The following is a 14,988-nucleotide window of genomic DNA, read 5'->3' on the forward strand; positions in this document are numbered from 1 at the left end:
GTAATTTTTCTCTGACGTTTCTTTGCTGTCCTCCTCACTGACTCTCCCAAACAATTTTTTATTTTCCATTGTCAAGACACACGACAGATATCTCTTATGTTGTCAGAAACATACCAGCAGTTTCCTGTGAGAATTTGCTGATTTCTCAAAATGGAGCATTTGATATCATCCATGTCTTGGACACTGGGTATTTTTAAAAATTAACTCTCCCTTCCTTTCTGGCTTATCTCTCTATCCATCTGCAGCACAGGAACTGGCCCTGATTTGAGTACCTGCAGCTTCCCTGCTCTGTAATTATCCAGCAGGGCCCCAGGAAGATTTGTCTGGGACTGAAACATTGTTCTCTGCGTGTGTGTGTGTGTGTATGTGTGTGTGTGTGAAGAATTTCATAGAAGAGAATAGAACCAAGTCCTGAAATAATTCATGAGAGAGAATTACCTTTCTCTGAACTGCTTTGGTGTGATATCTATATTCCAGGTTTATTTCACATGCATTCATTTATCAGAACAGTTACTACTTATTAGGATACTTTAATAGAAAGTGGCATCACCAGAATTATGTTGTTGCTGTGGAGCAATGCTTCTCACATTGCATTGGATATATTTGGAAGCAGAACTGCTGGGGGAAATGTGAGCTAATAATTTCTGCAGCTGTTTTTCATGTATATTATTTTGCAGCTTCAATTCATACTTCAGATACGGGTTATTCTTCTAAAATGCTTTTTAAATGTACTTTAGATAATATTCAACATCCCAAAGCACTGTAGATATATGTCAGCATTTCTGTTTATAATTAGCAGAGCAAATGGCTGCAAAGTAACCTATTTAAAAAGAAATCCAGCTGCTTCATTAATAATAGTTGTTTCCTGCAGATATAAGTCCACATTTTTAAAAGCTTTTGTGAAGATACAAAGAAGCAGAGGCTTTATCTTTAGCAATCCTAATGAAAGGCGTTCAGTGACTATAACAAATGTTGTGGGATTTGGAAGGGCTTATCACATAGTCTGTCTTTCTTATTATTTAAAGGAATCAATTGTTCCAGTGCAAAGTGTTTTTACACAGAGGAGAAAAAAGTCCATTTCTTACCCTAAGAAATATTTCCCCACATACCACAACTGGCAAAAATTCCCCAGCACATCCCTCCACCTGTCTCCAAGAGCCTGCAAAAATAGGTCTTACAAATGCAAAGTGAGATTCTGTGGTGGGCCATGTGAGGGTATTCCAGAGGAAAAATTCCATTTGCCATCACCCTCCTCAGAGCCATGGTGAGATACTTGCTTTCATGCCACTACAGGCTGTGCCATGAATCAGAAGCCTGCCCCCACCCTTTAATCTCTCACCTCTAAAATCCAAATAGCCTTTACTTCCTTGCTTTACAGATAGCAGTGTCCACTTTCTGCTATTTATTTTATGGATTTAACAGCAAGCTCAGCTGAATTATGTCTTCCCCACTCCACAAAGTATCCTGTATGCCGGCTGCTAACTTTGAGCTTTTGGGTAAAAAAAAAAATATTGCCATGGATTTGCAATATGAAGCTGCTTCAGAGATATTCTAGTGGGAAGGCATCAGCTAATTAGAACCAATTTTGTAAGATGATGGTAATTAATTTCAGTGATTGTGCATCATCAGACATCGTAAATTGCTGGATACACTTGACACTGAATTTTCCTCAGAAATACTGCATTATTTTTGCAATTACATAAAAGTCATTTACAAAATATGAAACTCAGGTTTTTGTAGTGTTGCTTGGGAGTTTTTCATCGTGTAAAATTGAGACATGTAGGTTAATCATCCCACAAAAGTATACCTGGAATATGCTGTCAATGAAACAGTTGTCTGACCAGAAATGAGGTTCTTGTGGCTTCATTTCTGGTAACACTTGGAGAGATTTCTCTGAAAAAGGATGTGGGTTTCCAGCTAAGAATTTCCTCAGGGGCTAGAAGCCTCTTTCAGCATTACACCACCAGCTTCCAGATAGAGGAAATCGGTGCTTGGAAGGAAAGCGGCTAACCTTTGGGAATTGAGGAGACCCAGGTAAAATTTCCTGTTGCCAGCTTCACGCAGACTTTGGATGGGACACATTGTCTGTGTTTTAGTCACCTGCCCGTGTCATGGAGATCTCAGCAATCACTTACTCTGCAGGCATAGGAGGCAAATAAGAAAGGCAAGAAGGGCTGAAAGGGCAGCTCTCTGACAGACAGATGTTAGTGATTAGACAGGGTAGTTGCAGTCAGATGTGTTTGCTTGGGCTTGTGGACACAGGCTGCAGAAGAGACGACATGAAAGGCAACTGGGAGAGATGCATAACAACCACAAGCTAGAGAAATAAACCTGAAAACCCACAAAACCTTTTTGCAAGCAGTTTGGCAGTTTGCCCTGCTGTGGGTTGGAGATGGCTGCTGGACCCAAGCCTATGAGATGACTGCAATAGTTCCTACAAATTCCTTTCCCCGAGGTTGGTTTTTTTCACCCCTACACACCGTCCCCTACTCAGCCCACTCTCTAAGTCTGTGCCTCACAGATTCATGGGGCTATTCAAGTTAAAATCCCACCTGCTTCATTTTGTTTTCACAGCTCCGTTTAAGGGGTCATTCTTAGCTAGAATAATTGGATTTAGCATCACACTGAGAGGAACAGGGTGATTAGGAGGTGAGGTGGCTTCTTGGGAAGAATGATTCCTGGAGAGCTCTGTGCTGGCTGTGGTCTGTGCTCACCTTCTAATGCATCAGGCAGTGTGGGCATGGATTTACATACAGAAAAAGAGCATGTCTGGAAACTGCCTTTTGGAGGAGGTTTGTGGTTGGCTACACAGAATCACATAAAATGAACCAAAGAATATCACCAGAATACTGAACTTCTTCCAGTATTTTTCTGCAGCTGCAGGCTACCAGAGCTTTGTTCCTGCTCAGTGTCCAAGGTGTGCTGGGCAGACAGAGATGTTCAGGTTTGAAAGATGCTCCAGTCTTCCCCAGCTTTGTGAATCTCAGAGCTGTAAAAGGAAGGGATGTATTTACCTGGGGTAATCACAGCACCACCTTGCTTTGTTCATTGTTACTATTTGCCATTGTAATTCTCCTCTTCCTACTGAAAAGGTGGTGCTGATATATTTCTATTCACTTCAGAAAATTAAAATACTTATGGGAAAAAAAAAGTTAGATTAGATTTATATACAGGCCAGCACAGTAAGTGAAAATGCTGCCGCGTGTATTTTTTTTTTCTTTCAAAGAGTCTATAAGAAATATGCTTAATTGCCTTAGAGCACCAACTGCAGCAGACTGTACAGCAAATAAAACCCTGGGTTTCAGCTTCAAGTTTTAATCCCTTGAGGCTGGCCTAGCAGAGGCTAAGATAAGTGTTACTAGATGGAGAAAATATTGTGATATATTGCTCTTTCTTGCAGTAATCATTATGAAGTATTCGCAGAGCAGCTTTGCCATCACACTCACCCTTTTTTCAGCTACAGTTTAGATGCTGTGGCAGACACATTTAGCAAGTTTGGGGGGAAGGGGAGAGAAGACAAAAATGAACACTTGCAGCAAATTCTGCAAAACAATGTTGTAAAGTGTGTGTTGTATATCCATCTAACGTGGCCTCACCAGACAGAGTGAGCTGTGGGGGAAAAAAGCCAGATGGCCTTTCCTAAGTTTAACAGTTCCTGTTATTATTTATCTGCATTCAGAGAAGCAACACCATTGGAACTCATAACTAATATTCCTTCTTTTGCTTTCCCACACAGCACTTGAATTTATTGGAGGCACATTCCTTTCCTGGCAGGATAAAGATGACATTTTGCTTTCAGAAAATCAGTCTGTAAAAGAGAAAATCTGCACTGGAAACCTGGAAAAAAACCTTTTTTTTTAAAACTAAAATCAGATTGAGGAATTAGAAAGTGAATTTGAAAGAATGCATACCCTTAATAATGAAATTGTAAGCAGCATATATTTAAGTGATCCAAGATTGCATTTGTTCTCAAGCAATGTTTTACCCTCCTAGATGATAAATAAAACATCATTTCTGATGCTGCTGTGAGAAGTTCGTTTAGAAACACTGGGCATTTTTAATATGTAGATATTCTTAATTAGACATTAAATACCGTAGATCTTCTTAGTACCAAGCAACAAGAAATTTATTATAAATAAAAGAATTTGTAAAGGTAATGTGGACTGTGTCAGTGTGCTCTTCATGAATTTGTCAAGAATGAGTAATCAGAAGATCAGAACAGAGACAGTGTCTTTTAAATGAAGGGATTTTGAATGTCTTTTAGAAGAGAGGAAAAAAGAAGCCAATAAATTACAGGCCAGTCAGCTTAATGTCAACTGCTGTAAGATTGCTGGGACAAATTATCAAACAAAGTCCAAGCATCTCAAAGATAACAGTGAGATAAGTGTGAGCCAACACGGATTTGTCAAGAGCTGATTCTGTCAAACAGATCTGGTTTCCTTTTGTAGCAGGGCTCAGGCTTTGTGGCTGTGGGAGAAGCAGCTGATCTTGTAAACTTCGGCTTCAGTAAAGCCTTAAAACTCTCTCACATCCTTGTAAGATCCTCGTAAGCAGCCAGAGAAATACGGTCTCCATGAAATTTCTGCTGTATTGGCTACGTCCTGTGTGGAGGGAATGGAATTTGGATGGAAAGGAGTATGGGGTAGGGCTGTTCTGCACTCTGCGTAGGATCACTCATTAGCATTTAAAATTAACTAATTATATTTAATTGAATTAATGGAATCGATTAATAATAATTAAGTTTGCATGGAACTCTGTCAACAGTTGAATGAAGAAGAAATTAGCAGCTGACCTCATTTACTACCAAAAATACAAACTTTAGTGTCACACATATGGTAGTACGAAGCCTGAGTTACACTTCCAAGAAATACTAAGCTGCAACTTGAATTTTGGAAGATTTATCTTGACAAAGTTGCACCATTTACTTTGCCTGGTAAAACCGTAACAATAAATGTATAACAAAAACTGCATCTTTCACCCAGTGACCAGTAGGAAGTCAGTGGTGAGTATGATCTAAGTTAGACACAGACACACCATTTTCAGTGCTGTTCTCCATCTAAAATGAGATCTAAATAACCTGCTATAAAATATTTAGACCTGTAGCAAATCCTGCACAGAGGATAAAGGCCTAGAAGCGTTCTGACTCATTTGGCACATAAGGAAGTGGATTTTGGAATAGATGGAACTCCAGAAACAATACAGGAAAATCCAGTGGCCACATCTCCAAAAGAATACTGGGTACTGAAATGGAAAAAAGCCTTCTGAAGAAGAAAAATTGCACAGGCTTGTTGAAAAGCATTAAACTGGGCACTGGAGCTGAAAACTGGAGGGCAAAATGCAATGAGAAACTCTGGATATCTTCCTTCCTCCCCTAGAGTAACTGAACTTCTTCAGCAGCCCATTATATTTTAGTGCTCTTGAAAGTTCTGTAACATGAGGAGAATATTTCAGTTATGTAAGGGTCTCAAAACAAACTGTAGCTGAACAAAAATCATTTTTTCAGGGCATTTTCAAGGACTGCATGAATACAAGAGCAACTACTCAGATATTGCATCTGTACCCAGCTGCTGAGGAAAGTTTATTTAGCAAAGCCATCAATGCTTGATTAAAATTTAATGGTCTGATAGGATAAATGTGGTGAGTCCACCGAGGTCTGAATAGCTGCCAGTATTGATTAGCACCCTTAACAGCCCAATGGGAATCCTATCAAAAATATTTCAAATCTAAGCTATGGGAATCAGAATAAAGCCCTGGGTAAAAACCATCCTATCAGTCAGATGAGCATTTTATTTCCCTATATGCCAAGTGAATTAAACTTGAATGAAGTGATAGTGGAAAGTTGCCAAAGGATTGTAGCTGGGGACTTAGAAAATGCTGAAAGTATGAGGCCATATTCTACCTGCTATAATTTCATCAACCTAGCTGAATTTTCCAAAGGTTAAATATAGCTCATAGTCTGTATCCCAATTTGTTTATATCCAAAAAAATGTTGATGTATTGAAAGATAACAGTTTATAGATTGTAAGGGGATACAATGTAAGCTGGCATGGAAACTGCTGCAGAAGTAATTACAAGGAGACTTGATTGAGAAATTACTCTTCTGCTGACAGTAAAAATGTATTTGGTCCAACTTCAAGGCTGGCAGTGAAAATATACAAAACCAAGAAAACTGAGAAAAGAGAGAAGAACAGATGCAGTAGAGGATTCTGAGAAATACACAGAAGGAGAAGGAAGACAGAATAAAATTGCAGCTGGTACTTTAGCATGTCTGTCATTTCTTTAACAGTGAAGATAAGAAGCTTTAACTTTTTGTGTCAAGGCAGAAACCCAAAAAAATTGAAAGAAGGATAGAGAGAATGGAAAAAACATGAGATTGTTTTAAACTCAGGCATTACAGCTACACTGGTAAGGGGGGTACTGAGACTTGGAAAGAGCAGACAAAAGGTTATGTTTTATGAAAAATCAGCCAAGCGTGATCTAGATTTGAAAGGGCAGAAATTAAAAAAGGAGGAATGAATGCTTGCAATCCAAGAAGACAAAAGGTTAAGGGAGGTGCTACAGATGGCTGAGGTTTGTTGAAAAGATGGAGCTGGTAAGGAGGATAAGGAGAAGGTCAAATCTAGAGGCTGGAGGAGTTGGTTTAGTTTGGTGCTTTGTTGTGGGGGTAGAGGGGGGCTTGAACATCATTTTGCAGAAGTTAGGTGCTGGCACTTTGTTCCACATCCTAATTCCACACTTACCTGAAAAAAGTAATCCATACATGGTGAGTGTGAAGAGGATTGACTATTGACCACCAGCTTTGTAATTTTTTAATCAATTGAACAATTAGAATTAGTAAATAAAAAGCAAATCCCATGTGGCCTCAGTACAAAAATATTGGCTAGAATTCCTGTCCTTCCTCTACAGGAAGCAGCTCAGAGTAGTTAAGAATATAATCTTCTGTCTCTCTTTGCTTAACTGCTGGATGGAATGAGTTTATTTAAAACACCTGTCACTGGTAGTTTGGGACTCGTTACAGTTGTGTCTTGACCCTCACCTGAGTGTCCTGTGCAGAACCAGCTGCTCACAGGTGGCCTTGATGGTGACAACAAGGGAAGGTCTGGCCTGATCACCTGGGGAGAGCTGGCTCCACTTCGGTGTGGAGATCTGAGAGAGAAGCTATACTACCCTGACATAAGACGCTGACACATTCAAGGGAAAAAAAAATGCTCTAAATCAGTTGTCAGTAGCTGGTTTCAAAGAAGTGTCATTAAATGTACTTTATTGGGAGGTGGTTGTGGTGTTTGGCATAGCTCCTTTAATACAAGTGTTGCTGAGTAGTATCATAAGGCAGAGACATCTTCTAGCTGACAAGGTGTGTTGGTATCTTTTTTTACCGTTTTCCTTCTGATTTTTGTCAGTCTTTAAATGTTCATATCCTGACTAGCTGGATATAGACCCCAAATCATTGAATCATTGTGGGAATGTTGAAATACTTTGTTGACCAGGGATAAAGCTACGCATAGTTCGGCCTGTTGCTTTGCTGAATCTAATGAATTTGCTAAACTTCCTGTAAGTTTCTCCCCTATAAAAATCATCTTGCTTAAATGCATGATCTAAGCAATAAAAGTGTCCTGAATGCTGATCAAAACTTGTTATTTCTCTGTAGCCCAACGCTGAAAGAGAAAATGGAAAGCTAAGTTGTTTGCAGGAGTTGTTTTTGTTTGGCTCTTCCTGTGAACATAAAAAGCCTGGGTCACTGAATAATCCATGAGAAGCTAAATGTCTGCCAGTTGAGGTCACAAAAATACTTCTGCAGGCAGTCTGCTGTGAATGGTGGATAGGGCAGGCCTAAACAAGACAAAGAGCCTGCAGTCACATTTCTGTGCAGGTCCTCACCTCACTGCCACATCTGATGCAGGACATAAAGAAGTGTTAACTTTGATGCTGCAGATGGAGTAACTGAGGCACAGCAAGGCTGCCCAGCTGAGCAAGCACAGTTAATGTTATAACTCTTATTTACGTGTTCAACTCCAGTGGTTTTCAGAAGGTGTTAAGCACTTCCATGCATTCATGGGTCTGAGCTTAACTTTAATCTGCCATGAAAATTTTGGCAAAGCTACAAAACTTCTGAATTTCACCCCAAATCTCCTTTTTAATCTAATGTTCAGAGATTAGGTGTTAGGTGCACAAGCAGCATGAGCTAAAGCCCCAAACTCTTCTCAGGTTATCTTGGGATTTTTTTTAAAAAAACAAACAAACCCTCCCCCAAAAAATACCATGAAAGCAAGGTAACAGCAGTACCTCAATGCAGACAATCAAGGCTGAGACAATAAAAAGAGGTTTCTTTGTATCCTGAGGCCATGGAGTAATAGGTGAAGAGTTTTGTGTCCTTTCCCATTCTTGTACTAAAAATAGTGTTAGGGGAAGGCGTTCGTAGTAAGTAAGTGTGAAAGCAATTAAATGTTGTCAGTAGGAAGATGGTGAAATGTGTGAAAATGTGGAGGAAGGGGGGATAAGCTGCACAATGAGAGATGTGATAGGAAGCACTGCCAAGCAACACAAATTCTTGAAAAAACAAGCTTGCAAGTGGGCAGCTTCTCTGGATGGGTGACAAAAGCATTTTAAATAAGAGCTGTGGTTCTTATCACTGGGATGAAATAAATGGGAAGTAGCCGAGTTGTTTCTTCCCTTGCAGAAGCACGATGGGCACTTCACAGTGATCCAGCTGGTTGGAATGCTGCGGGGGATTGCCTCTGGCATGAAGTACCTGTCGGACATGGGCTACGTGCACCGGGACCTGGCAGCACGGAACATCCTGGTCAACAGCAACCTCATGTGCAAAGTCTCAGATTTCGGCTTGTCACGGGTGCTGGAGGATGACCCCGAAGCTGCCTACACCACAAGTGTGAGTTTTCTTACCTAATTTGAACAGCTGATTGCCTGGTGCCTCTTTTATTCCAGTTTCAGATTTGTCCGTGCCATGGGAAGAACAGTCGGAATTGGCTTTGTTCCCTTCTCAGTCATGGGATTCAGTGAACACGCTGGCAGTGCTAAGGGAAGTTGTGTTGATTTTTGGCTAAGGGATGTGTAATAAACTTCAGCAAAAGTTTATTTGAAGCAAATGTGCAAGTGGGAGATCTTTTTCGTTCTTCTTTGCAGTTTTGCTGGCTGTGGAGGGTCTTTTCCCACGTTGTTTCCTCTTCTGGCAGTTTGTGTTCATTTACAAGGATATGTTTGTAAAAGAGAGAGGTGGGTGAGGACAGAATCTTGCCAGCTTCACTGTTGGAAGCATGCAGTTAAACCTTGCATTCATAAATGAGAATTTTAATTTTATTTTACTGACGTTTACCTTCTAACTGGTCATGTAGGACCTTCCTTGCAAGGTTTAGGTCAGTTCATTGACACTTAATTCCTTATGAAACGCGAATAAAGTGCTACAGTGGCAAATGGGACTTGGGTAGGAGAGTTGGGGTGGGTCTTTTTGGGCTGTGGTGTTGTAGGGGGGGTTCCAGTGAAGTGAAAAATTCTTGAACATGAAGAAGCTTGTTCAAATCACAAATCCCTGTACACCATTTTTTTCCTGATACCAAACTACATTTCAGCTCCAATTATTATCACAACAGCTAATTGCAAGCTGATTTTGAGTAACTTTCATATCTATCACTTAAATTATTTCAGAGGAGGAGTGCATTCTCATTACTACTCTTACAAAATGTGCAGAATTTGTATATTCCCATGATAGGGCACAGTGACAGAATTGTAATAGAGAAGATAAATGAACATTAAATAATTTACTTCACCGGTTTTTTTCTATTTCACTTTAAAAAGTGATGCATAGCCAAAATAAGGAATTCATCTGATTTCTCTGCACTGCAGTAATTGTGCAGTATTGTGGTGCATCTACTGAATTCAATGTAGATACTGTAATGGGATTATAGATCTTATATATTTATATATATAGAATATAGATACACTTTTAGTTTAGGCATAAAATAGAGGTGTTCTGATAATTTTGCTGCGACTTCCATTTCTTAGAAGTTCTATACAGAACTGCAAGCTGACTTAGAGAAAAAACAAGTCACTTTGCAAGATTTTCTTTTGGTTTTAATATGCAAGTTGGGGAAAAAAGGACCCAAATTTTACTTTATAGCAGAGATTTCCTTCCTTTAGTTCTCAAAACCTCTTTTGCTTCACACTGCTTCTGGGTAAGAGGCTTGGAAGGGAAAATAGACATCACTGCAGCTTAGCAGGTTCTCACATGAGGGCTGAGCCTGGCTAATCGCTGTGTGAGGAGCTCAGCTGGCACCAAGTGCCCCAGGGACAGGAGGCAAGGGACAGTCTGAGCCCTGAGCCCAGGCAGTCCCTCTCCCACTGAGGTTCAGGAAAGATACCAAATGATAATGGGAGGCTTTCAGCTATTTATCCTGCAATTTTCTGCTGGATACCAACACAACAATTTGTTTTACAGTGTAGTTAGTGCCTGTCCTGTTCATCATGGCTAGAGCTGCATTTAATCAGGAAGTGCTGTGTTGTGAAAAAAAACAAACAGTGCCATGACATATTCCTTTTTCTGCTTTATGTTAGTGGCTTGTCTTCTTTTTCTTCTGCCTTGGCTCAGAATCAGGATTAAATCACAAAAGATACAAATTTTTCATGTTCAGGCTCAGTTGTTTATTAAATCTTATCTAAAGTACAGAGAGTTCTGCAACACTTCTGGCTACCAGCTAAAAGCGAGCAAAATGGTGGTGAATTTAGATAGTTACAAGGTCTTTTAAAACTGAACAGTCCAATTAAAAGCTCACACCTATATTATTTATACTTTTGACCCAATAACCAAACCCCTGTGACCTGCAGTGCAGCACTAACTGTCCAACCAGAAACTACTACCTGAAAGCATGAAGAAGAAAGAGACAACACCCAAGAATGTCCATCTTGTCCCATACCTATTACTATATTCTAAAAAGCCCATTTTTAAAACCCTTCATTATGCAAAATCACACACTCCCATTCTAACTACACACCCGTGACTTTAACTCCATCACTTACCTGTGATTCCAACTCCATCACTCAAATTTGGAAGCCTTCTCCAGGGCCTCAGGTCAAAAGCAGTGCTCTCTAGGGGGTCAGTGCCAGGAAGCACAGAAAGCTCAAAACTCCCAGGCTTCTGGGTTCCAACACCTTTATCTGTTCTGAAGGACTTCCTTGAAACGTAGAGCAGGCTTTGTTGAAATGATCCCTGTTTTCCTGTTTGTTCACCCAGCTGCTTGACATGAGAGCCTGTTGTAGGTGTAGAACTCAGAAGTGCCTCAGAGCTGCTGCTCTAACCTGCCAAGGCTGCAGCTAGGTGCTGACCTGCCAGTGGTACCTGCTGAGCAGGTACCTGGAGCGTGTCCAGCAGGAGAGGATATCACAGAGGCTGATGGCCGGTGGCACATCCCTGTGTCAGCCAGGCATCCAGGGTGAATCTGTTTTGACCATGAACCCCCTCAAAGATGCAAAAGCATTGAAACTAAGGAGGGAAAATTCTGTGTACCATTATGATATGAACTAAAAACGTAGTAAATGGGAAAATTTCAAAGCAACCGAGTCAGATATAAGGGAAATGAGAAGCATTTCAAATCATTTATTCCTTCAACTCCAGCTTTCCTGGCCTTGCAAGTGGGTCCTCTCACACTGACTGTTTTAGTCATTGAGGCAGAGCCTGCCCAGGTCTTGCTGTCACCTCTGGTCCTTGGGAAGTGTCCTTCCCTCATTCCTGAGGGCAGAGTGACAGCTGCAGTCCATGTTCTGTGTTACACTCAAATCTGTATGAACTGGGCATAGCCACTTTCTTTGGGATGCTCTTGCCTTCCATGGGCTCCATCCTCAGGGTTTTGTTCCCCTTGAGCAAGTCCAGCAGACTTCTCTGTAGGAACACCCAGCAGGAAGTCAAAAGCCCTGTCAGTTTTTAAAAGGACTCAGCACAGCTCTGACCAAAAATAAGGTGGGGACACAAAGAAGCAAGGATTTGTCACAGTGGTTGTGGAGGACTCAGGGGAGGCTTTCATGGTAACAGAAGGGTCTAGAAGCCCACACTGGGTGCCAAACCCTCTTGCAGCTCTCACTGCCCATCATTATGACCTTTCCCCCCCTTGAGAACATCTTCCCAACAGCAGGCCATGAGCATTACTAGAGGATTTTATAGCATCTCTTTATTGCCATACTGTGTTTTCAACATGTGAACGTTAAACCCTCACTGTTCTCTCAAAGATTCTCATGCTTTTGGAATTCATGTTTCCTCTCCACAGAGATTTTTATTGGTAACAGCCCCGTACCTGTAACTGCAAGAAATCCACAGAGTGGGTCTGCATATTGAATAGTGGTATTTTTAGCCTCACATCTCCCAGTACAGCACTGTCAGTGCTCAGAGGAAGCTGATTGTTTTACCTTCCTTTTTTGTCTTAGTCCTGGTGTCAGAAACTGACAATTGGATGTACAATTGGATGTTTTCTTTGGAAATTATCTACAATACACTGTAAGCCAAAAATAGACTATTATATCTATGATGCAGTGGTCAATTATTGTGTGAATATATTTCCTTTGTCTTCCAGCCTGTTGAGACAAAGGATGTAAATATGTCTTTGATGATAGAGTTTTCAAGAAATAAAATATTGATTCCTGTTTATTACCTGGAATCAAAAAAATTACAGCAAGATACCATTTTAGAATAGGAAGGAGGAATTAAAAGCCAGGAACATATGACTGCAAATGTTTGTGTTCCAGATTGATCAGGAAAAGATAAGGAAAACTTTGGGATAACTGAGTGCTATGAGGGTTTTGCCTTTGGAGACAAAACTTTCATTTTTAGTAGTGGTTTCCAAGGCAACAGTCATAAAAAGACACTTCTAGTATATAAATAAGCATTTGTGTCAATACAGAGGACATCTAGGCTCTTGCATCCCTGCTTTTAGATAGACTGTGTTACATGTTGTAGACTCATTTAGTTTAAAACGTGGTCAGGGTTCACATGTCTTTCAAAAGGAGCCCCTTGGCCCCAGAACAACTCTTTACCTCTAGCAAAATATTTATAATCAGAACAGAATTTGTGGCACTCCTGCAAAAAAGGATTAAACTGGTATTTCTCTTACAGGTGGCACCTTAATAGTCTGCATTAAATCTGATTTTTAGCCATACAAAAAGCTGCTACAAATGGAATTAAGTGATAAAGAAATGTATTCTAGATTTCTTTTATCAGTTTTATTTCTGAATCCTTTCTTAATTCATTCATTCAGCCTTATTATATTAAATATATTCTTCTTTCCATAATAGTAGTTAGAGAATTGATTTATTGCATTGTATTCCCTGAAACACTTTGTAAACTTTATAGGTCTGATTCTTCTCAAGGCAATTGCATGAAATACCCTATCCAGGAAGATTTCAGACTTACTAGATTCATTAAGAAGCAAAGATTGATGCCAGTAATCTTTATAAATACTAGCAAGTAGCAAAACTTTTGGGGGATCAGGATGAGAGATTGATTTTTTTTTTTTTTTTTTACTTTGTTGTATACTTTCCACATTGCAAGGCACTTTCAGATTTCCCTGAGTGCTACACAAGTAACAGGTTTGGGGACAGAAGGTTTAAATTTGCTGAAAAGTAAAACAAGACGCAAATGATTTTCCAATTAATTTGGGATGTTAAGCAATATTTTCTGAACAACCTCTGTGCTATTGTATGCATATTGACTAGGTATTTACTTTAAGGTTAGAATTAATCATGGACCATAGAGTAAATTGGTTATTAGCAACCATTGAGGAAAAGAAGCTGCGAAGGTCTGCAGTGACCTGTTTCTTGAAAACTCGTTGGTGACCCGAGGTTGAGCATAAATGGTGTCAGCTCTTTAACTCTGTGTGTGACAACATGAAGGGTCTGCAGCATGAACCACTCTGATGAGGAGGAGCTGGGGGGGCTCAGCCTGGAGAAAAGGAGGCCTGGGGGGAATCTTACTGCTCTCTACAGCTCCCTGAAAGGAGCCAGGGTCAGCCTCTGCTCCTGGTAATGAGAGACTGAATGAGAGGAAACGTCAAGTTGCTCCAGGAGAGGTTTAGATTGGGTATTAGAAAAATAAGATATCCTTCCAAGGCTGCTATGTGAGATTATAATATTATTTGCCAGACTATAGTAGCTGTAGCTCTACAGACCTCAATGGGATCCCAAAGGGGCTGTGTTTGGATAGGTCACTTGGTACCATCCTGCCTCATCAGGATTATTGTGCTCTTGTGCAGGAATCCAGCTGCTGGCTGCTGCTGCCAGTCCCCAGAGACAGCAAGTCCCTGCTCTTAGCTGGGCACCGCCCTGCTGAGGGCAAAGGTTTGCTTTGAAGTGCAGTTAAAACTGCAGTGTGACAGTAGGAATTACTCTAGTGGGACTCCGGCACACACATAAATATTTTGAAGTAGCAAGTTGATATCTCAGAATGTGGGCAGGAAGCAAGTTAACAAGAGCTGTGCTGATGTGTGGGAATTGCAGTAACTGGTTTTAAAGTGTGTGATGGGATTCATGTCCACTGGTGGTGAGATGAGCCACCTACCCATGAGTGGCAGCTTCAGCTGGATCCATTCCCTGCTCTCAGAGGATGCCTAGGGTTGGAGACTCTGCATGTGCCCTCTTTAAGTCTCTCTCCTCTGTTGTGGTGACCTGGACAGAGCATGCTCAAGGACAAGTAGCCAGCAGGTGAAGGAGTAACAAAAGGAAGGATTGTCTTGGTAAAAAAAGACTTTTTGCCTTTTGGGCTGTACCAGTGTGAGGTATGATGACTTTTAAATAGTAGCTGTGTGTTTAAAAGTAACAGAAATCCCAAACTGAGCCATTCAGTGCAGCGTGTGGTGCTTGCTGTTTACTTGGGCTGTTTGTAGCAGCCCCTGAAGATGAAAATAATTTAATAATTTGTGGCAAAATTTAAACATTTGGAAACATTAATTTTCAAATTCTCTCTTCTGCTTTTATCCAGCTGTGGTCCCAAGTTCA

The 14,988-nt window shown here is 40.5% G+C and overlaps 1 protein-coding gene across 4 annotated transcripts in view; it reads left to right on the top strand.

Annotated features, from left to right (window-relative positions):
• The window catches only part of LOC134058192 (ephrin type-A receptor 6), a 363,450-nt gene that overhangs the window by 313,794 nt on the left and 34,668 nt on the right, over positions 1 to 14,988 (top strand). For 3 of the 4 annotated variants that reach the window (XM_062515303.1, XM_062515306.1, XM_062515305.1), the window contains one exon: positions 8,678 to 8,887. In XM_062515303.1, the coding sequence (XP_062371287.1) occupies positions 8,678 to 8,887 (210 nt within the window). Of the gene's footprint in view, positions 1 to 8,677; positions 8,888 to 9,524; positions 9,528 to 14,988 lie in introns of all 4 variants that reach the window. The other variant, XM_062515307.1, reaches the window with a different exon arrangement.

This window comes from Cinclus cinclus, chromosome 2 (genome assembly GCF_963662255.1).
Source record: "Cinclus cinclus chromosome 2, bCinCin1.1, whole genome shotgun sequence".
NCBI lineage: Eukaryota > Metazoa > Chordata > Aves > Passeriformes > Cinclidae > Cinclus > Cinclus cinclus.